This window comes from Muntiacus reevesi, chromosome 5 (assembly GCF_963930625.1).
Source record: "Muntiacus reevesi chromosome 5, mMunRee1.1, whole genome shotgun sequence".
Lineage (NCBI taxonomy): Eukaryota > Metazoa > Chordata > Mammalia > Artiodactyla > Cervidae > Muntiacus > Muntiacus reevesi.
Genome location: NC_089253.1, coordinates 31065888 through 31087104, shown reverse-complemented (window position 1 = coordinate 31087104; position 21217 = coordinate 31065888). Strand labels below are relative to the sequence as shown.

The 21217-nt window shown below is 50.6% G+C and overlaps 1 protein-coding gene across 1 annotated transcript in view; it reads right to left on the bottom strand.

The window, feature by feature from the left end:
* FLI1 (Fli-1 proto-oncogene, ETS transcription factor) overlaps nt 1-21217 on the bottom strand; it is a 125714-nt gene that overhangs the window by 39377 nt on the left and 65120 nt on the right. Inside the window, exons 2-4 of the mRNA XM_065937393.1 lie at nt 16213-16424; nt 7378-7532; nt 3207-3410 (exon numbers count right to left, since the gene is read on the bottom strand). Of these exons, the coding sequence (XP_065793465.1) occupies nt 3207-3410; nt 7378-7532; nt 16213-16424 (571 nt within the window). The remainder of the gene's footprint in view (nt 1-3206; nt 3411-7377; nt 7533-16212; nt 16425-21217) is intronic.

The window sequence follows — 21217 nt, the reverse complement described above, 5'->3', positions numbered from 1 at the left end:
TGACAAAACATGAGGAATTAGCACCCATCTCCTGGCCTCTTTCCTGAGGGCTGGCCTCCTTGCCTCCACACAAAACATCCGCTGGAAACAAGTCTGGGAAAACAAAGCAGTGTTTGAAGGCAAGCTGCTGGGCCCTGTGAGTTCCCCACAATACTGAAAGGGGACAGTCACCACAAACATGACCTCCTGTGGGCGTCTCAGTGGACCACCCACCACCATGGGTCCCAGGGACTAGACACCAATGAAAAAGAGGCAAGAATCAAAAGTTATTTCCATGATAGGGGATCATTTTAAGCCTAAAGTCCTCAAAAGGCCTCCAGACTACAAGGCTATGCTGGGGCAAGTTTTTTTGAACCTTAATACAAGTATTTTAATTTTCCCTTTTGCAGGCTGACATGGTTTTCTATCTCTGCACAGACCCCTTTATATTTTGCTGTTTCACCCAACATTATATCCTATCTGTGGTTTGTTCATCTCCACTCAGCTCTAGGAATTTGCTCTGCTCCTAAGTTCCTTTTTGGAAATTTCATATTTTTATTGCTTTGGGGCTATCTTTTATAACGTCTAGAAATATTTTGAGAAGGAAAGAAGAAATCCATCCTTTTTCATGCTCTGCTACCTACAACCCCCAAACCAACCTGTCTGGCCTCCACTTCTGCTCAGGCTGCTCAGCCCTCTGCTCTTTGTTATCTGCTCTCCTCCGACAGGAACCCTCCTGGATGGTTTATCCACGACCACCACGTTTAACTCCTGGGCCTTCTGAGCAGAGGCTTGTTTTGCTTCAGCATCTGTGGCTTGGGTTCTTCTGCGAGAGGAAGTCCTAGCGAGGACCTGGGCATGTTTATGGACCCACCAGACGGCAGGGGCTGGGATCACACGGCATGAATGGCATCTTCCCACATTAGTCAGGGCTTCCCAGGTGGTACTCATGGTGAATCTGCTTGCCAGCGTAGAAAACAGGACAGACCTGGGTTCGATCCCTGGGTTGGGAAGATGCCCTGGAGGAGAGCATGGCAACCCACTCCAGTAATTTTGCCTGGGAAATCCCATGGATGGAGGAGCCTGGCGGGCTACAGTACAGGATTGCAAAGGGTTGGACATGACTGAAGTGACTTAAAATGCACAGCACTCACATGAGTCAGAATGTGCTTGAACACTCCCCATCAAGGGAATCTGATAACTGGGCCCTTTAAGGGCCCCACAGTGACTGTCCTCACGACCGTCCATCTCTTCTCCTACAAACAAAGAAAAGGGACCAGCGATTCCTAGACCGTCCACTGTATGAGGCCAGGAGGTGCAGAACGGCAGAATCGGTCAGTGTTTCTGCTTCTCTGGCGGTCTCTCCTGGTCACGCATCACGCTCGGCTTCGCTGTGCCCACTTCCACCCCCGCCCTGCCCAGCGAGCATCGCTACAGGACTCTGTGCAAAGATCCTTCCTTAAAAAAATCCTATAAACACTTACAGAAATACGGATTGTTAGAAAATACTCATTCTCCAAAGCTCAGAAAGACTGGGTGGAAAATTGCCCCCTTTTTTGAAACGATCGTTTCTTGGGCTGACCTCATGTTGCAGCAAGACTCAGACATGAGGTAATTCCTCTGGTGTTAACATACACTGCATCACCCACACAATCCCACTGCCTACCAGACGCCTCGGAGGGGTGACCTGGGAGCCCGGAGGCACCAGTGGAAACTTCCGAAGGCATTTTAAAAGTTCTTCGTTTTTGCAGCCGGTGTGTGTTGCCCCCCACCCCACCCCGCAGGGTGCACTGGTGCAGAAGGAGATAGAAGGTTCCAGGAATGGCGAGCTGAAGATACACTGAACACGGAAAACAAACGAAGAACTAACACCCAGAGCCCAGGAGACCAGGAAAAGCGGCCTTTAAACGCTGTCCAAGGCTTTCGGTTTTAAAGGGGCTTTCAAATCACCAACCTCCTTCACCGTGAGGCTGAACCCCTGGCAGCCTTGACCGCAGACAGCAAACCCTGCATCCTGAGGCTGCCGGTGGATCTTCAGGCAGGGCTGACTACTAGAACACCCCTTGTAGGATGAACCACATCTGTTCTCCTGTAGCTTCCGCTTCCCCACCTTAGTACCATCTTTTCTGGTCACAGAACAGTCCTTTTGTACTTGGGGTTATCGATGTTCCACCTGCTTGGGACTTTCCTGGTGGCTTAGACGGTAAAGAATCTGCCTGCAGTGCGGAAGACCCAAGTTCAATCCCTGGGTGGGGAAGATCCCCTGGAGAAAGGAATGGCCACCCACTCCAGTATTCTTGCCTGGAGAATTCCATGGACATAGGAGCCTGGCGGGCTATACAGTCCAGTGGGGTCACAAAGAGCTGGACATGACTGAACGACTTACACTTTTCTGGTAAAGAGTTAAGGCTGAGGTTATTAGTGGGTTTATCAAAATTCTGTTTCTATCTCTGTGTATATTTCATATCAAATGAAATTCATAGCAAATTGACAGGGCGTAGTTTCAGAAAATCCTCATACTGGATAAATCCTTTGGACAACTGTGCCTTTTCTTTTACAGATTCTCCCTCTCCAAAGCTCTTTTCCTTCTCACTCTGCCAGGAGAGCCTCCAACAGATCCTAACCCATCCGGAGTATTTGCCACTCTTCCTGTTTAGCTGAGAAGGGTGTGTAGGTAACAGCGGGTAGTGCCAGAGAAAACCCAAGAATAAGAACTTCATGTGTAAATATTCAAAAACGTAAACCCATGAATCTAGAATTTTGTAGGAACTTGAAATCATTGCTCAAGATAGAACCAGCCAGGGCATCCATCTATCTATAATGTGGGGCAAAGTGCTTCCAGAATTCTCTTGGAATTCTCTTGGGAAGGGTGCGACCAGCCTCCAGCAGACCTGCCACTCAACACACACACACATGGCGGCAGTTCCCTAGTTTTTCCTCACGTTTTGTTTTCCTTCCTTTGGCATGGCAGGACTGGGTCAGCCCCCTCGCAGAGTCCCTCGGACCCAGTGTGACCTTGGCAACTTGACACCCAGAGGTGCCGCTCCTATAGCATCCGCCCAGCATAAACCGAGGCAGGGACCCTATCTCCTTGCCCCGGGCTGTCACTATGGGAACCAGTCTGCATCCTGAGCGGCCAGGCAGAGTTCTCTCCAGCCCTGGGGACTTGGCACTACAGCCTCTGGGGGTGTTTCGCTGCCCAGAAACGGAAGGGACCGGGCACTTACTTTCCCTGAGGTAGCTGAGATGTGACAATAGCACTTCCGTGTTGTAGAGGGAGGTGGCTCGGAGGAAGTCCTCCTTGTTCAGTTTACACAGTTCCTTGCCGTCCATATTCTGAAAGAAAGACGTGTCGATCTCCATCAAGCCATACTCCTTTATCGCCCACTCCAGCCACTGCCGCACGTGCTCCTGTGTCCACAGCGTGGGGTCTGCAGGGGAGACAGGCTGTTAGCAAGGCTGCCTGAGGCAGGGCTCCCCCCCTTCTCAGTCTGGCTGTCTCTTCTCTCTCTCCCCACCTCCACCTTTCTCCTCCCTCCTCAGAGCCCCTCCCGCAGAGGGAAAGGGGTCCCCCCGACCTCTGCCCCAGATGGTCCTCCCAGAACACCCATCTGGCTCCACCACATCTGGTGCTGCCTGAACCACTTAGCACTCTGAAAAGTTCTTAGACGCAAAACTATGCACCCAGACAGGATGTTCTCTTTCAAGTCATTGGAGGGCAACTGGAACCTCTGCTGAGAAATCATGGCATCAGAATGAAAATAAGCTCAGTTGCCTAGAGCAGGGACCAATGCCTCTGGAAAGGGCCACCATCCCTATCTTAAGAACATCAGTGATTTCATGGAGCAACAGCAATCTCTCCTATGGCTGCAGAAAAGATGTGCACGGACACTTAGACCACAATTCCATCTCTGCAGGTGGAAAACCCAGTGGTGTTAAGTCTTCAGCTTAACTCCAATTGGGTTTTCTCCTTTTGGGGACAGTTATATTGAAAGTTCTTTGAAATCATCCTCCCAGAATTTTTAGGATCCCCAAAGACGGGAAATGGTGTTGGAGGGAGAAAATGTTTTCACTCTTGAGGATAAATAATGTAAGGGCTGAGGTCCTAGGAACTCAAGGAATTAGATCTCCACTTGAGACACTCAGACTCCTTCCTAAACAGGTGTGTGTGTGGCGGGGGGGAACGTGTGTACTCTGAGTGCTGTGATGAGTTCTAGCAGGTTCCACAGTAGGTGGAGCCCTTATATCGTTACATATCACAATTTGATAACCAGCTCTTTCCTTGGCACCTAATTATTACAGAGTCTGACAAACAGTTAAACATGCTCATCAGAGAAGAAAGCTACATGGGTCTTGCCCTCTTGGAAGACCCATGCCCATGAAAACTCAGGCAGGAAAGCACAAAATTAGGCAACAGAATTTTGTGGTGGCAGTTTGAGGACTGGTCGGCAGAAGGGGTGACTATGAATTTGCAATCATGGAAGGTTTCCTGGAGGAGGGGAGGAGACTTACTAGCCCCTAGCTTCTACTGAACCTGTTTTATTAGCCTGCTCATTTTGTAGGAATATCTATGCTACCTCTCCACCACCTCACTTTCTCATTCTAAGGGTCTGTTAAGGCTCTTCGTAAAAATGGGAGCAGGTCTGAATGATTAGGAAGGGCCGTGAGGCGAGAAGCAGGGTTCATACTAACCACCCAGTGCCCAGAAACTTGTAACAGTCCAGATTTTGAACACTTCCTAGGTGCCCACTGCTTCAGGTGTGCTATTTTTCAATGGCTGTTATCTTCATTTTGCAGGTAGGAAGTGCAGTCCTGAAACATGAAGTCCTCAACTTGACCTTTAATCCCAGTATGAGCTGGGGTTTGACTGAAAGCCTCCCTGGACTGCACTTAGCTGAGGGTCCCTGCACCCCAAGTCTCCTCCCCTCCCCCCTCTCCCCACCCTGTCTTAGTTCATTCAGGAGGTGCTTTGCCATCACTCCCAAAAGCAGAGCTACTCAGGGCTTCATGGTACAAGTCTGGAGCTCTTTCCTTCTCTGTCTCTCACATAAATTTCTTGCTTTGTTTCACTCTTTTACTCTCCAAGAACAATTAGGCATGGACCATTGGTAAATGGAAATGATTTTGCACCATTTCAGAATTTTAAAGAAAAATGTCCTGGGGGACCTTGGATTATGTCACATATTATTTCATCAGCTCTCCTCTGCTTCTCCTAATTCCTCACTTTGAATATCCAAGGCCTCCAATTCAATTTTACACTGTAGGTTTTATTTATTTTTATTATTTCCGCCCTTGCTTTGGGCTCTATCACAATATTATTTCTCTCCCTTTACAGCACAATGAATTATAAATCTTCCACTCTGGAGCGTGCTAAGCTCTTCCAAATGTATTTCCTGGATGATTTAGTCCTGGTTTCTTCCCATCTGAACTTGGAACTGGTGATGAACTAGGGCCCTCGTTTATGCTTGTCTTCAAATCCCACCATAAATCCAATGGGTTGTTCCACCGATGTTTTATGGCCTTGATTTGTGAGACTTTCTCTTATGTCTAGGAGGCTGACCAGGAGTAAGCCAAAACGTGTGAGGATAATGCTGCAAGATCCCGCCAGGAGTAAAGTAATGAAGTGAAGCCCTGGCTAGCGGATCCATGACACAAAGTGCTTGGAACATTCTTTGATGGGAATTTATGCTATTTTCACTATTACTGCTCTGGTGACCTCGGCCCCCTAAGACTGTCACCTTGATTATCTTTTCAAAAGTACTTCAACACCACTTCAGAGTTGAAGGGTCAACCAGTCTGGTCATTCCCGCCCCGCTTCCTTCCCCTATCTTCTCCCCAAAGTGACTTCAGAAATGAAATGCTGTCAACATTTGGTTCAGAGACAACCTCTGGCCCCCTAACTCTTCTGTCCTCAAGATTTCCTCCCCATGTTGGCCACTGTTGAGAGAAGCGGGGGTGAGGGGGGGTAGAGTTTGGTTCCAAGTGAGCAAATGCTTGGAGAGGCTTGGTTCCAATGTGGGGAGTCCAGAAGTTTCTTTCCAGGCCAGTTTTAGCTCCGATTCATTTCTGCCTTCTTTCTATGAGAAGGGAGAATGCACAGTTCTCTTGGCTCTCACAGATACACCTGAGCTAAACATGCCTAGCTGGTGTCCTGAGGGACGGGAGATCAGATACAGATGCTTCTTTCTCGATGTTAGAGACAGAAGTAACATCACAAGGATGACGCTGTTTGCAGAGTGCCCGGCACCAGGAGGCACTCAGCATATGGAGCTATTCTTCCTCTTCCTCTGGGAGGCCACATGTTTATGGAAGAAGGAAATAAACATGCTTTACGAGCAGTTTCCAAGTCCTGCAGGCACAGAGAAGCTCCTGAGAGCCCACCCCTCCCCTGCCTCACCTGTCCCCACCCCTCCTGCCCCTGCCACCTGGAGTCTGGCCTGGAGCACAACATGTATCTGGAGTCCTAGGAGATGGTGACACACGGCTTCCCACGGCAAGGAAATACAGAGGGCCGAGGACCCAGCGGCCTGTTACAGAACCACACCTTCTAGACCGACCCGCAAATTCCTCTGGATTACCTCAAAGGGACATCTAATCCTTGGCTCTCATTCACAACTGCATTTACACGTTCCCAAATGGAAGGGGTTTGCCTTTCGGGTAAACTTATTTTGGTAAGTCATTGACTGCCTCAAATTTGAACACTCTGGCTCCTTCTACCTGGCACGGACTCTACACGGGGTAGTTTCTCCTCCCTTTTCAAGCAGGCAACTGAGCTCGCCAGCCGAGGCCAGTGTCCAGCCAGCACACAGAAGGCCTGAACAATGATTTTATTTTCTGTGACCAACAGCACCGATACCCAGGGAAAAATAGCCTATTTTTACAAAATGACAAAGCGTGCTGCACACATGTTCAGGCACTCCTTGTGTTAAATATAGTTGTTTCTATTTTGGACCTGGAAGAGATGGTTGTAATTCTGGAAAGGTGGGACCCTGCGGGTGCCAGGAAGTACATGCCTGATGGACAGGACAGACCTCCGAGCCACTCTTGTCCTTAAAGGCAAGGGTGGGCATGTCTGGGTGTTCCCAGGATTCCTTGTGGGTTCAGAAGATCTTGCCTCTCCTCTCTCGGCAGGCCTCATCCGTGGAACCAGGCACGGAGAGTAGAAAGTATGATGTGAACTGTTGAGGGCGGGGCTTCCCGAATCTGTGCATCAGGGTTCTGGTGACATTTGGGAAACTGTCTTGGAGGGCGGCCAGGGAAGAAGGTGCAGCTTTCCCAGGTAAGCATTTCCATAGAGAACAGGGTACCAGGTGAAGATGTAGATGCCCCTGCCCCAGGACAACTAGCTCAGAAGATTGGGGATGAGGGTGGTACCCAGTGAAAGGGTTCCCAAAGTACCTGCGGGGACGATGACCCTCCTCTCGTTGGTGGTCATGTTGGGGGGAGGGGGGCCGTTCTTCTCGTCCATGTAGCTGTTGTAGCTCATGGTGTTGGACTCGCCTCCGCCCACGAGCTTGCCGCATTTGCTGACGCTGCAGTCCACCGGAGACTCCCTGGAGCGAGAAGAGACAACGCCCAGAGGAAGTCATCAGTGTCGCTGTCGCCTCTGCCACTGGCGCATCCGTGCAGCCTCTGCCCAGCCCTACCGGGTGGAACAAAGGCGACAGGGGTGCTGCTGACGCTGCCTTATTTCTATCCACACGGCCACTAGTTTTCTCCAAATCCCAGCCCAATCCTATAATTACGGTACTTAAACACTTTCTGGCAGCCTCACTGCCCTCAGACTGGAGTCTGGACCTCTGAGTTCGGCTCTGCCTGCAGCTGACACTTTTAGCCTTGTTGCCAGGCGACCTACCCTCCCTAGGCGCAAGCACTGGACCTGGCTCCCAGACAGGCTCTCTCCACTCCCACTGCACCCTGTTTCGGCCGTGGCTCGCGAACTTGTCACACTGTGGGATGGTTAGCCTGGCAGGTGCCCTTCCCCTGGCTGGATTGGTGCCATGGCTTTCTTTTTTTTTCACCTCAAGCATCCTGTCCTAGTGGGCTTTCCTGGTGGCTCAGCAGTAAAGAATCTGCCTGCCAGTGCAGGAGACTCAGGTTCGATCTCTAGGTTGGGAAGATCCCCTGGAGAAGGAAATGGCAACCCTCTCCAGTATTCTTGCCTGGAGAGTTCCATGGACAGAGGAGCCTGGCAGGCTACAGTCTATGGGGTTGCACAGTCAAACACATTTTAGCGACTAAACAACAACAGCAATCCTCTACAGTGCCTTCCAGAGGGGCTGAACAATCACCGAGTCCTGAATCACTCATTACTATTGCATGTATATCATTTCAATGTGTTTCTCATACAGTGTTCTACTTGCATCTCCCCATCACCCTCCAGGTCAGACATGACAAAGGTTAGCCGCTCTTTCCTATGGTTAAGAAAACCAGAGAAGTACATGGTTAGCCTCTGCTATTTTGCAACATGGGAGCACAGGGCTTCAATTCAGCAAGGAGCATCTATGTGTCTGGAGATGGAGCTGACATCTCCCTTGTGGCCACCTGGGGCCTCAGCAGGCTGGCAAAACACACCACCTACCGAGAGCCCGGGCCACAGACTCTCCTGGTGTGCCTAGGGCTGTGCTATCCTGCCCTGCCACTTCTGCTCAGCCACTCCCCTCGCGCCAGGGCCGAGGGAGAGGACTAGAGACCAAGGAGAGGCTGCCGCTTTCCCACCCCACCCTCCTGGTTATCCAGAGAAGGAAGCATCAGTTCTGGCAACCTGGGAGACAGCCAGTCTTCACAAGAGCTCCAAACCAGGCCCTCAGACCCAGGAGTTCAGATAAGGTTCAGATTACAGCCGGCCAACTCTGGGCTGCAGAACCCCGAACGGCTTTCCAGAGGTCTGGCCGCTGCCCTCCCTCTCTCTGCTGTGGGCAGGAACAGACCATGCCGAAGCCTAAAGAAGCAGGCGAGAAGCAGGGTTGTGCCAGATGGGCCCGCCCATCCTGAAAAGGCAGCAACGCGGAGGGCAGGCAAGCAATGGTCGCTGAGCCCGAGAGGAGAGGGGAGGGAGCCCGTGGGGACACGGCAGGGGAGGGGGGAGGCCAGAGCACATTCAATAAAGAAAATTAAATGAATTTGTTTCTTAATCTGAAAGGAAAAAAATATTGAAGATCACTTATCATAGCTGGGAGATAAATGCTCCACTGAGATATTAGAAGTCAGACGGTAATTTTTTCCTGATGTCTTACAGAGGGGAACATGGGCTGAAAATGAAAATAAGATGTATAACTTACACATGTTAGAATTTAAGGTTTTACTATTCGCCTACTGTTTTTCCAGGCAGAGAACCAAGAACCAGCCGTCGGAGCCCCAGATTGTTGAAGGTTTAATGTCCCCATGGCAGTCTAAGGGGCGGCAGTAGCACTTCGGGGCTTTGCACCAGGGTTTGGCCCTTTGGCTTCTGCTGGAGCAGGACTTGCTCCAGCAGAAGATGAAGCAGTCCCGGAAAGACCCCGGCCCCGCGTCTGAGCGTCTGAGCTGAGCTCCGGTGGAGCTGGCCGGGTCCCCCCCACCCTAGTCCAAGCAAACCGCAAGTGGGCGCATGCGCACACAGGCGCCGACGCCACCGGTGCAGGCACACGCACACGGGCACATACGCTACCCATGCAGGCGTGCACACGCGCATGCACGCATGCACACGCCCGGCACCCGTACACACACACACACACCACCACCACCACGGCCTGGCAGCCTTCCCCAGCATACTTGTCCATTGTGAAACAACCCAAGTGCAGCCGAAGTTTGGCGGATTAAGTTGGCCTTTAACCAAGAGAGCAACTTTTTCACCGGCTGGGAGAGGCCATGCCGAGGGTGGGGCGGCCAGAGCTCACGCTTCCCGGCGGAGCAGACGAGAACACTTTTCTGCAAGGGGGCGGCGGGCGGTGGGCAGGCGTGGCCGAAGGGGACTTGCCCTCCTTGGGCTGCATCTCTCTTTGGGAACATCGGAGAAATAGATGAGCTGTGAACATTCTTTTCCACCATCAGCTGGGCCTCTGGGGATTTCTGAGCCCAGAACACAACTCTGGCCACTCAGAGGTGAGAAGTCGGACCTCAGAAACCATCGCAATGAAATGGCCCCTTATGCCATCGGTGCCCCGGGGCAGGGCTAATCACTGGTACCAGGAGGAGAGAAAAATAAAAGTTTGAATAAAGGAATCCTTTAGTAAAAGCTGCCTGGTACCTCTCCTGGTAAGGAGTCTGAGCACCTTGGTGAGAAAGGCACCTGCTGGGTAGCCTGGGGAGGACGTCTGAACAGGGTCAAGCCTGGGGCCTTCCAGCTGGGGTGACCACTGGGGTCGTCCAGTGGTGGGGACCTCTTTGTTTCTGGTCCCACAGAAGCTCCCACGCTTCTGTGCCCTCCTCTCTCTCCTCCCACTCCCGTGTTCTCAGCTGCACCTGCTCCCCGGCAGGGCAAGGTGATCTGCTTGCTTGCTGCCCACCTGCCTGGGTGCTTGTCCTCTGGAACAAGACTCTGTCTTTGATCCCAGACTCTGCAAAGGGGTACCCTAAGGGAGACGTCCTGGCCCCCACCCTGGACCTCCGCCTTGTGCAGGCCGGCCCTCCTCTGACTCCTGGGAGAGAAGGAAGGAGAGCCCAGCCTTCCCCATCCACCTGCCGTGTTCCCTTCCACGCTGGGGTGCGGAACTCTGTGCCTTGGCAGACAGCACAGGCCTCCCAAGGGCCCATCCAGCTACTGGAAGGATCCGGGAGTACAGGTGAAGCACAGCATAAAGGTTGCTCTTAAATGAGGCAGCTGGCGCCTGTGGAGAGGACCGAAGAAAACAAGGGGGGCACGCATGGAGCGGGGAGGCTTTGCCATTCAGCCTGGCCACTCTGCCGCTGACTTGTATTGAGACCTGCGCTTACAGCTAGCATGGGGCTGGGGTCTGCAGGCAGCTGACAGCACTGGGACAGGTGACAGGAGAGCCAGGGGCTGCCACAATGGAGCGGGGAGGAGGTGGTGGCTCTGAAAGGGTAACTCAGAGCATGTCCTGCTCAGCTGTGGCTCAGAAAGCCACACACTGGAGGCCACAGCAAAGGCCATGTGGGCCCTGCAGCCTTGTCCTTTATTTTCACCAAAGGACATAAGATCTTTACTCCTCTGGTTTTATTTCTGTGTTCAGGAACCATTGCTTTAAAAAGTCGGCTGCTGGTTTCCAAAAGTGCCTCGCAGACTGTCAAATGATTTAAAACACAATGAGAAATCTTGAGCATTTGGATAACAGGAGATTTCAAAGACCTTGTCTGAAGATTGTTGTTGTTGTTCAGTCACTAAGTTGTATCCGATTCTTTGTGACCCCATAGACCATAGTCTGCCAGGTTCTTCTGTCCATGGGATTCTCCAGGCAAGAATACAAGAGTGCGCTCCCGTTTCCTCTCCCAGGGAATCTTCCTCACCCAGGGATTGAGCCTGCATTTCCTATGGCTCCTGCATTGGTAGGCGGACTCTTTATCACTGAGCCACCAGGGAAGCCCAATTACCTGAAGATAATCCCATTCAAATATGCGAACATCTTCCCTACCTTTTGGTTCAACTGAGAGCAACTTTACTCAGAGTATGGGATCCAGACCCACAGGTCTGCAGCCCAAGCTTACAGTGATGGATACCCAGTGTCTACAAAGCTAACAGGAGGTCCCCAGGGCTATTAGAGCATTAGCAATATCTGGCATGCCTTCTACATCATGTGTATACTGCAGAAATCGCACCAATCTGTGTTTTCTTCAGGACTTCTGTAGGAGCCATGGAGAGATGTGTGTATGTGACCTTTTTGCTTTTGAAAAGGAGATGCAAAAGCAAACTTCAAGAAAAGAAATCACCCACAGTAAAGCTCTCACTCTAACCTATACTTAATAGATGCTCACAGCTTCTTCAGCACCCTGAGTACCCCTCCTTCTCAGCTTTCTGCCTGACATGCTTCTCATTGAAGGTTCAGAGTGTTAGGAGGCACTTTAGCACAGGACTGTGCCGTCAGAAGCCGAAGTGACAGGGTGTGTGAGGCTCGTCCTCCTGTGTGTGGAAGTTAAGTCTGTAGGTGTCTAATAAGGGCATTGGATCCTGCTGGCCAGCCTAGGCAGCATCAGGGCAGACTAACAGTGAACTCTGGTCCAGCAACTCTGGCAAGCAAGTCTTTGCCATTCCCCTCCGTAAGTTGATATATATTTTTTTCCTTCATGGGATGTTTTCCCCCAAACCCGTGGTTGAGACAGGATGCAGCTGAGAGTTAGTTGCAGACCACAGCTTGGATCATCTTGCTAAAGTCTACATCCAGCACAGAGCCTATGGGTCACACCGCTTGAAGAACAATTCATGGTAACAGATTCAACCACAAGCGGAAGGTAGGGAGAAAGGGAGCGAGCCTGCCCCAACGTGGGCAAGCTCGAATTTCTGTGAGCTCCTCAGATCTCGGTCTCTCCACCGGCCCCCGTGCCCTGGCCTGGATGACTTACTGGCAGCATCAGAAGCAAGAAGGACCTTGTCGCTTTAGGCACACAGAATACCTCCTCTAGAGACATGAATACCTGTAGGGTCTCTGATAAGCATCAAGTAACTCAGAATTTCAAGTTATCGGAGAACATGGGGAGAATTCACTGTGAATCATGAAAAGAAGAGAGAAATACATCTTTGGGTACTTTGTTGATCTGCTAGGGCAGCCGTAACAAAGTACCACAAATGTGTTAGTGGCTCAGTCATGTCCAGCTCTCTGCGACCCCATAGACTATAGCCCACCAGGCTCCTCAGTCCATGGAATTATCCAGGCAAGAATACTGGAGTGGGTTGCCATGCCCTCTTCCAGGGGATCTTCCTGATCCAAGGATCGAACCAGGGTCTCCTGCATTTCAGGCAGCTTCTTTACAGTTTGAGCCATCAGGGAAGCCCTGAGTCGGTCCAAAACACTCTAGCCCAGCCCTGTCCAGTCGAAGGGGCCACATATATAATGTAACATTTTCTAGTAGCCACATTTTTAAAATAAAAAAGGTAAAATTAATTTTAATGATATATTAAAATATATTAATTCAATACAGCCTGAAGATCATTTCAACATCATCAATATAAAAAAAAAATAATGATGTATTTCACTTTTTTCCTACGCTAAGTCTCCTAAAGCCAGTGCATTAACATACACATCAAGCACATGCCCATTATGAACAGGTCATATTTCAAGTGCTCCAAAGCAACCAATGTGAGCAGTGGCTACCGCCTCGGAGAGCACAGATTCAGCGTGTGAGCCAAGAAATCCCAAGTTTTACAGTCTGGTTTTTTTCACCTGAAGTTAGGAATTATCTTCTGCATTAAATGCACATCATCAGTGGTACTGAGAGGACAGAAGCACAGCGTGGCAGGTGAGAGATTTAAATAGGGTGGCATCTGCTTCATTATGCCGCTTCTTTGTTGTGTGATCCGACCGGGTCCCATCCTAAGCAAAGACATTTTTCCTGAAAACTCTGGCTCCATGCTGCCCACCACTTCAGCATCCATGTGAGCACTTAGGAGATGTTTATGGGGTGCTGGTGATGTCTAGACCTAGCCTGCCTGATTCTCAAGAGTCCACTGCATCGTCTTGGTTTCCCAGGAGGGGCGAAGAGACATCAGTTTCTGAACCTACGCTGTCACCAGCTCCTAGCCCTGGTCAAGACCGGCAGATCAAAAGCAGGGGCTGCTTTGTGAAACCAGAGCCAGGTAGATACCACATCTGGTCTCCGGGGTCTTCACGCAGCTCTCCTCCAGCTGGCGTCTGGTGTGATGGGAGGAGCCTCGGTGGAGCTGGTGAGGGGGTTCTGAAAACTGATTTCTCTGGGGGGACCTCCTCTGCCCAGGATTCATATATTGCAGTGCTTGAGGCTTCCCTGCAGCATAAGCCACTAAAGGATTTTGAGCAAGAAAGGTAAATGTTTTAAAAAGAAGACTCAGGCTGCTGTATGATGAGGAAGACATCAGGAAGACAAGAGGAGGAAGGGGAAGAAGGAGGAGGCTCCCAGGTGGCCTAGAAGGAGAGGTGCTGCTGGCTTTGATGGGTGGGAGGTGGAGGTGAACGAGGGTTGGATTCAGGCTCCAGCTTGTTCAAGGGTGAGTCTAGATTGTCAGCAAGCACTAGGAGCGCTGTAGTCAGGCCCATGTGGGAGGCCTTGCTGAATGCTGTCCACATGTGGGGTAGGTACAGGTGGGTGGGGAGGGGATGGAAAGAGTGGCCACAGGGCCAGGATCAGAGAGCTGGGGTGCAAGGTCAGCTCTGCACCTTTGAAAAGGATTCACTGCACCTTTGAATTCTTAGGCAAGTCATTTACCCCCTCAAAGCCCAACGTGTCTCTCTAGTTGTTCAGTCGCTAAGTTGTGTCCAACTCTTTGCGACCACATGGACTGCAGCATGCCAGGCCTCTCTAGGTCAAGATGTAAATACAACATGGACCTCATGGGAGGCAGATGGAGAGCAAATGGCGTTGTGGAAAGATTGACAAACTCTTGACTTCCCTCCACAGAGAGCGAGTCAGTACCCTCATCCTCTCTGTGGAGGGACTCACCAGGAGGGCTCCTGGCTCAGGACCCCTAAGCCTCCCTGAAATCCTCTATGCCAGCAAGGCGGCCGGGATCCCAGGGGCTGGTGTTGGTTAGTGGGGTTGGAGTGTGATGGAGCCAGGTGTATTCACAGGCAGGTCTGAGACCAGGACCTTCTGGGGGGCTGCCCACCACACGAGCACCCCCTTCTGCTTTCTCTAGTCTTGTCTGCTCCATGACCTCATCTGCCAGCACAGGTAGAACTCTTTAGTGATGATGCCCAAGTCTAAATTCCAACTTCATCCATCAGTAGTATCTGATTTTCTGTTTTCAGTGCCTTATAGATGTTTTTATCTGATGTCCTACTTACTGATGGCTCCTGATGCATCTCACAGGGGTGCTGACATCCTTTCTCAAAGCTTTTCCTCCTCCCACCCCTGGGGATGCCACCGGCACCATCTTTGGAAAACACCCAACCTTTGCTAATCTTCGATTCTTTCCTCACACAAACCCCTTCCCCCTGATCCCAGTGCAATATTTATCAACCTGAGTCCTGTTAATTATCCCCCTGATATGTTCCTCATGTGTCTTCCCCTCTTCACTTCCACAATCAGTGCCGTGACTCTAGTTCAGAATTTTGTAATTTTCTACCTGGAATATTTCACTAACTTCTTATCTTTCTGACTCTCCCCACCCCCTCTCCCACTCTCTGTACACAATGATGCCCAGCTTTCAAGTGTTCAGTCACAGGTCTGATGATGTTCAAATGTCATGTCAAATCGGCATCTGCACGTGGAATAAATGCCCTGTTTTCTTAGCCAGCCAATTAGGGCTCTCTTGGTCTCTGTTTTTATCTCCCTGAGCTTGCCTGACATTCTATGAAGTCATTTTCTTGACTGTCAAACTTCGCTCGTCACAGTCACCCTCAGGATAGCCCAGCACTTTCTGAGTCCTGGGATGGGTCATTTCCTGGGCCCTGCCCTGGGACACTTCTCCTATAGTATCAGGGTCGACCCTCATAACAAGCCTATGGGGAAGTGATGCTCAAGCCGTGCAGAAAGGAGGCAGCTGGTCCTCAGAGGGAGCAGTGACTGGTCCACAGGCAGAGCCAGGACTCCAGCCTGGGCCGCCCGGCCCCCGGGTGTGCTGTCCCTCTCTGCGGTCCTCTCCTGTTCATCTCTACGAGCAAAGTCTTACCAGTCCTGGGCAGCACCAACTCCCAACCCACTTTCCAAGCGTGCCCTCCCTCACACAGGGAGCCCTCGGATTTGTTCATCTTTGTCATCAACCTAGACTTTAAATCGAAGGATGGTTTGCTGATCTTTGCTCTGATGAGACCCACCCAGAGAGGTCAAATATCTTCAACAAGAAACAGAAGAGTATCTTATTACTGAATTATCCCCAAGAGGGGCTGCGCCTGGGTCTGACATAAAGCAGGTGTTACAAAAGTGCCTGTTAGTGTCGTGGGCCGGAGAGCTGCTTTGGGGCCCAGAGAACCAGAGGGCAGCCTGGCTCTGTGCTGCCCCACCCCCAGGAGCCCTTTCACCCCAGCTCACTAAAGCCTGGCTCGGTCGCCCGGCCCAGCACCAGAGCTCCGTCTGCTGCAGACACACTTCCCCCCAGGTCTCTGACTCAGCCCCAGGCCTCCAGCCTCCCCCGGCCCCATCCCGGCAGCGCGGGCCCAGCGGGCTTACCTGGACCCGTTCATGTGGTCGTACTCGCGCTTGACGTTGACCCTCACAGGCTGGTTCATCCACTCCTGTTGCGGGGGGAGGGGGTTGATCTTGTGGGGCTGGCCGTAGTCGGGGCTCCCGGAGGCGGTCATGTCGGCCTTGGGGAGGTGGGCCGCCGCTCCGTATGCAGAGTCGAAGAGGGACTGGTCGTCGCTCACCACCGACAGAGCCTCCTGGAGGGCAGAGAAGGACACAGAGCCCCAGGTCACTCTTTAGTCGGCGTCACTCTTCACTAACCTCCCTGGGGACCGGCGGGCTGGCCAGGGCTACCAGAGGGGCTGTCTGGCTCACAGTTATGCAAGCTTGATGTGTTCTTTGCAGGTGACCCTGGGTGAGGAGGGAGTCTGGGCCATGGAATGGAGATGGGGAGTGTGTGCCTCTGTTGGTTCTATAGGCTGCGACCCCCAGAAAGGAGGGTGGAGAGGCTGAGGCCAAGAAAAATGGTTACACAGTACACACAGGTGATGCTGGGGTGGTGCCTGAAACAGATAGATGGAAATGCCCCTTACTGGCCAGGAAGCTGCCAAGCTACAGGGCATATGAGAGGGAGCATTGCTCTTATAGGTGAGGCCAGTGAGACCCACCCAGAGAGGTTAAGTATGTGGCTCAAGGTCACACGGGGGAAGGGTGGGGCCCCTCTCATTTCGGTTTCCTTCTCTGTAAACAGGCATAAGAATAGCTTTTTCAGAGGTGATGGGTGATTAAATGAGAAGATCTTGGTACAGGTGTCTAGCTTGTTTGCTCAGATGCGCTCCAGGATGTGCTGAGCTTCTTACATATCAGAAATCCCGGTAGGGGACTGCCTGCCTCCCTGGCACAGAGTGCACCATCATCCTTTCCTGCCTGATTCCTTGAGATAACAGTTTCCAGTCTTAAGTGGGATGATTCTGCCTACCCAAGAAAGAGGGTGGAGTCTCTGTTCTGTGGATGTGAGGGAGGGGGTCAAGGCTGAACTTGTCACGTGTGCTGTCCCATCACCTGCTGGGACAGGGGGAGATGACAAAAGGAGAAAGGCAGCGTCGCACTTTCCGGATATCTACCAAGCAGAGCAGGGTAATGAAACTCTCCCATTCATCCTGGTCACAGCAGATCACAGAGACCAGGTCGTGGCCTGGGGTGTGGTGGTCACTAGGTCACACAGTTCCACCAAATTAAGCTGACTGCATTTCAGAAAAGGAGGTCACAATCTATAATCTAGGATTAATTATAATTGACACCAGATGGTGACTGCAGCCATGAGATTAAAAGACGCTTACTCCTTGGAAGGAAAGCTATGACCAACCTAGATAGCATATTGAAAAGCAGAGACATTACTTTGCCAACAAAGGTCCATCTAGTCAAGGCTATGGTTTTTCCAGTGGTCATGTATGGATGTGAGAGTTGGACTGTGAAGAAAGCTGAACGCTGAAAAATTGATGCTTTTGAACTGTGGTGTTGGAGAAGACTCTTGAGAGTCCCTTGGACTGCAAGGAGACCCAACCAGTCCATCCTAAAGGAGATCAGCCCTGGGTGTTCATTGGAAGGACTGATGCTGAAGCTGAAACTCCTGTACTTTGGCCACCTCATGTGAAGAGCTGATTCATTTGAAAAGACCCTGATGCTGGGAGGGATTGAGGGCAGGAGGAGAAGGGGACGACAGAGGATGAGATGGCTGGATGGCATCACCGACTCGATGGGCATGAGTTTGAGTAAACTCTGGGAGCTGGTGATGGACAGGGAGGCCTGGCGTGCTGCGATTCATGAGGTTGCAAAGAGTCAGACATGACTGAGTGAACTGAGCTGAACTGATAATTACACAGTCTGTAAAAGTGGAGATGAGATGTAATATTACAGGAGAAATGCCCAGAACAGTCGCTGATACATAGTAACACCCAATAAAGTTACCTTTGATGGTTATCAGCTTCAAGTAAAGATTCCCTTAGGCCACCTGGCAAGGTCTGAATTGTTACCTTAAAATTCACATGTTGAAACCCTAACCCCATTTCCTAAGAACCTGTGTTTGGAGATAAGATGTTTAAAGAGATGACTGAGTTGGAACAAGGCCCTTTGGGTGGGTCCTAATTTAATATGGCTGGGAATGTAAACTGGTATAGTCATTATGGAGAACAGTATGGAGGTTCCTTAAAAAACTGAAAATAGAGCTACCATGAGAGTAAATGTGATGCAGTCCTACTCCTGGGCATGTATCTGGAGAAAAACATGATCCAAAAGGATACATGCACCCAGGTGTTCACTGCAGCACTGTTTACAATAGCAAGATATGGAAACAACCTACTGTCCATTGACAGAGGAATAGATAAGAGGATGTGCTCCAGATATACAATGGAATATTACTCAGCCATGAAAAAGAATAAAATAATGCCATTTGCAGCAACATGGAAGGACCTAGAGTGTGTCATATGGGGTGAAATATCAGGCAGAGAAGGAGATATATCATATGACATCCCTTATATGTGGAATCTAAAAAGAAATGATACAAATGAACTTTGTATCAGAAAGAGACTTGCAGAAAGAGACTCGCAGACTTAGAAAACCAGTTTATCATCGCCAGGTGGAAGGGATAGTTAGGGAGTTTGGGAACGTCACATACACACTGCTAAGTTCAAAATGGATAGTGAACAACGACCTACTGTATAGCATATGGAACTCTGCTCAATGTTATACGGCAACCTAGATGGGAGGGGAATTTGGAGGAGATTGGATACATGTATATGTGTGGCTGAGTCCCTTCACTGTTCACCTGAAACTATAATAGCATTGTTAATCAGCCATACCCCAAAACAAAAAGTTTAAAGTTTGAAAAAAGAATTTTTTTAAATAAAAATTTTTCCTATGAAAATGAAAAAAAAAAAGAGTATCTGGACACACAGAGGGACACCAGGGGTGGTAGGCACAGCAGGACCACCAACTGGAGAAACAGAAAGAAGGCAGTCATCTGCAAGCCAAGGAGAGAGACCTCATAACCTGCCAGCACCCCAACTTGGGACTTTCAGCTTCCAGAACTGTGAGGAAAAAAAAATACATTTCTGTTGCATGAACCCTGTCGGTGGCATTTTGCTGTGGTAGCCCTATGACACCTTTGCCTCCAGACCTATAAAATTACAATCCACTCTACCAGCTAACTTTCTCCCAGGGCCATTCTCAAGCCCAGCAGGAGGACAACCATACTTCAAAGGGAAAGGCTCTTCTGTGGCTGTTTCTGGCTGGGATCAGGGAAGAATTACTGGAACACAGTCCAGGAAGCCTGCTCCCGCACAGGAGGCTTTGCAGAGCATAGACATGGCCACAGATGGCAGTTTCAAAGCTGAGCTGCTGGCAGAGGGTGGGAAGGACAAGGGGGTCCCTTGACTCAGACCCGAAATCAGCTGGTTCCTTCCATTTCCACCAGCTGTCCTGTGCCATGCTGTCTTCTGTTGCAGCCTCTTTGCTGTGAGCCCTGGTTTTGCCATCGGCTTGGTATGCTGACTTGACAACCTGTTTCTCTGCTTCCTGACCTTCCCTCTGCAGGGATAGATGCTTGTTGTCTTCTGCCCCTCACCAGAGCATCACTATCCCTGGTCCTGCCTCCCAGGCCTCCTGGCTTCTGTTATTTCTTCATCTTCTCCCCTAATCCAGAGGAAAGGAGATGGAAGGAATGCTTTAATTGGAAACTCCTAGATTTGTGCATGATCAAGAATGCATGTAAGCCACTCTCCATGACAGACAAAGATACCTGGTTCCATGTTCAGAGGAGAGCTGTGCTTCTTGGAGTCATTTGTCTGTTGGTTATTATACCCATTGTTCTTTTCAATTAGGGAATCCACCCTGACTGCACACCCCAAACCAGAGGTACGGGTAGCCAAGCACATAGTTGTTCCAAGTTGAAAAGTATGGCACTGTCATCTTGCAGAGGGCTGAGTGTGAGCCCATGAACTTCCTGGGGTTCTTTCTACACCAGGACCCAAGACCCACTCCCAGCTAGAAACTATAAATGCCCTTTTGGTGACAGAGGTGGTAAATATTCACTAGTTCTGCTACAGAAAGAGACTATACCTAAGGAATCAGGCATTGTCTTTGGCCACAGAGAGTGGCTCACATGCATGCTTGATCATGCACAAATCTAGGAGTTTCCAGTTAAAGCATTTCTTCCATCTCCTTTCCTCTGGGTTAGGGGAGAAAATGAAGGAATAACGGAGGCTTGGGAGGCAGGACCAGCGATAGTGATGCTCTGGTAAGGGGCGAAAGACCCGTAGTATCAGTATCCCTGCAGGGGGCAGGTCAGGAAGCAGAGAAACAGGTTGTCAAGTCAGCAGACCAAGCAGATGGCAAAACCAGGGTTCACAGCAAAGAGGTTGCAATGGAGGACAGATTACACCAAGCCAGGGTTTCCAGAGGCTGACCATGGAGAGACCTCTCAAGTAGATGAGAAAGAATACTCTGTAGAACCAAGTGCAGTGTGGTAAACGGTACAAAACTGGTTTGAACTCATTTTGGAATAGAAGTTTCCTTTAGTTCACAGTGAAAGAAAACTCCAGTCAAGGGGCCACGTCATGGAAGGAGGGGACCCTGGTTTACTCCAGGACACATCTCCTGTCCTCTGTCCAGTCCTGCCGGCAATTCCCTCTGCTTTTCTCTTTCAGCCTCTTTCCTCTGTCAGCATACGCCCCCTCACCCAATTCACCCTGCTCCTTCCCCTGCCAGCTCCAGCTCCCTTGCCAGGTGTAAACAACCACAGCTCAGAAGCCTCCCAGGGCATCCCTGACATCAGTCATCTCCAGTCTGTTCTTGTCTGCCTGTCGTCCCAGCACTAGGTGTCATCCCAGTTGCCCACCATCCATGGTCCCCGTTCACGACTTCTCCACTGCAGCTCCTGCTCCGGGCTCACCGTTCCCACAGCTCCACGAAACGGGCCCTCGGTGCCCCCCGTGTCTTTGACTTTGGAAGTTCTTGCGCTGGGAGCATCCTTTCTTTGCCCTCTTGTCTGGGC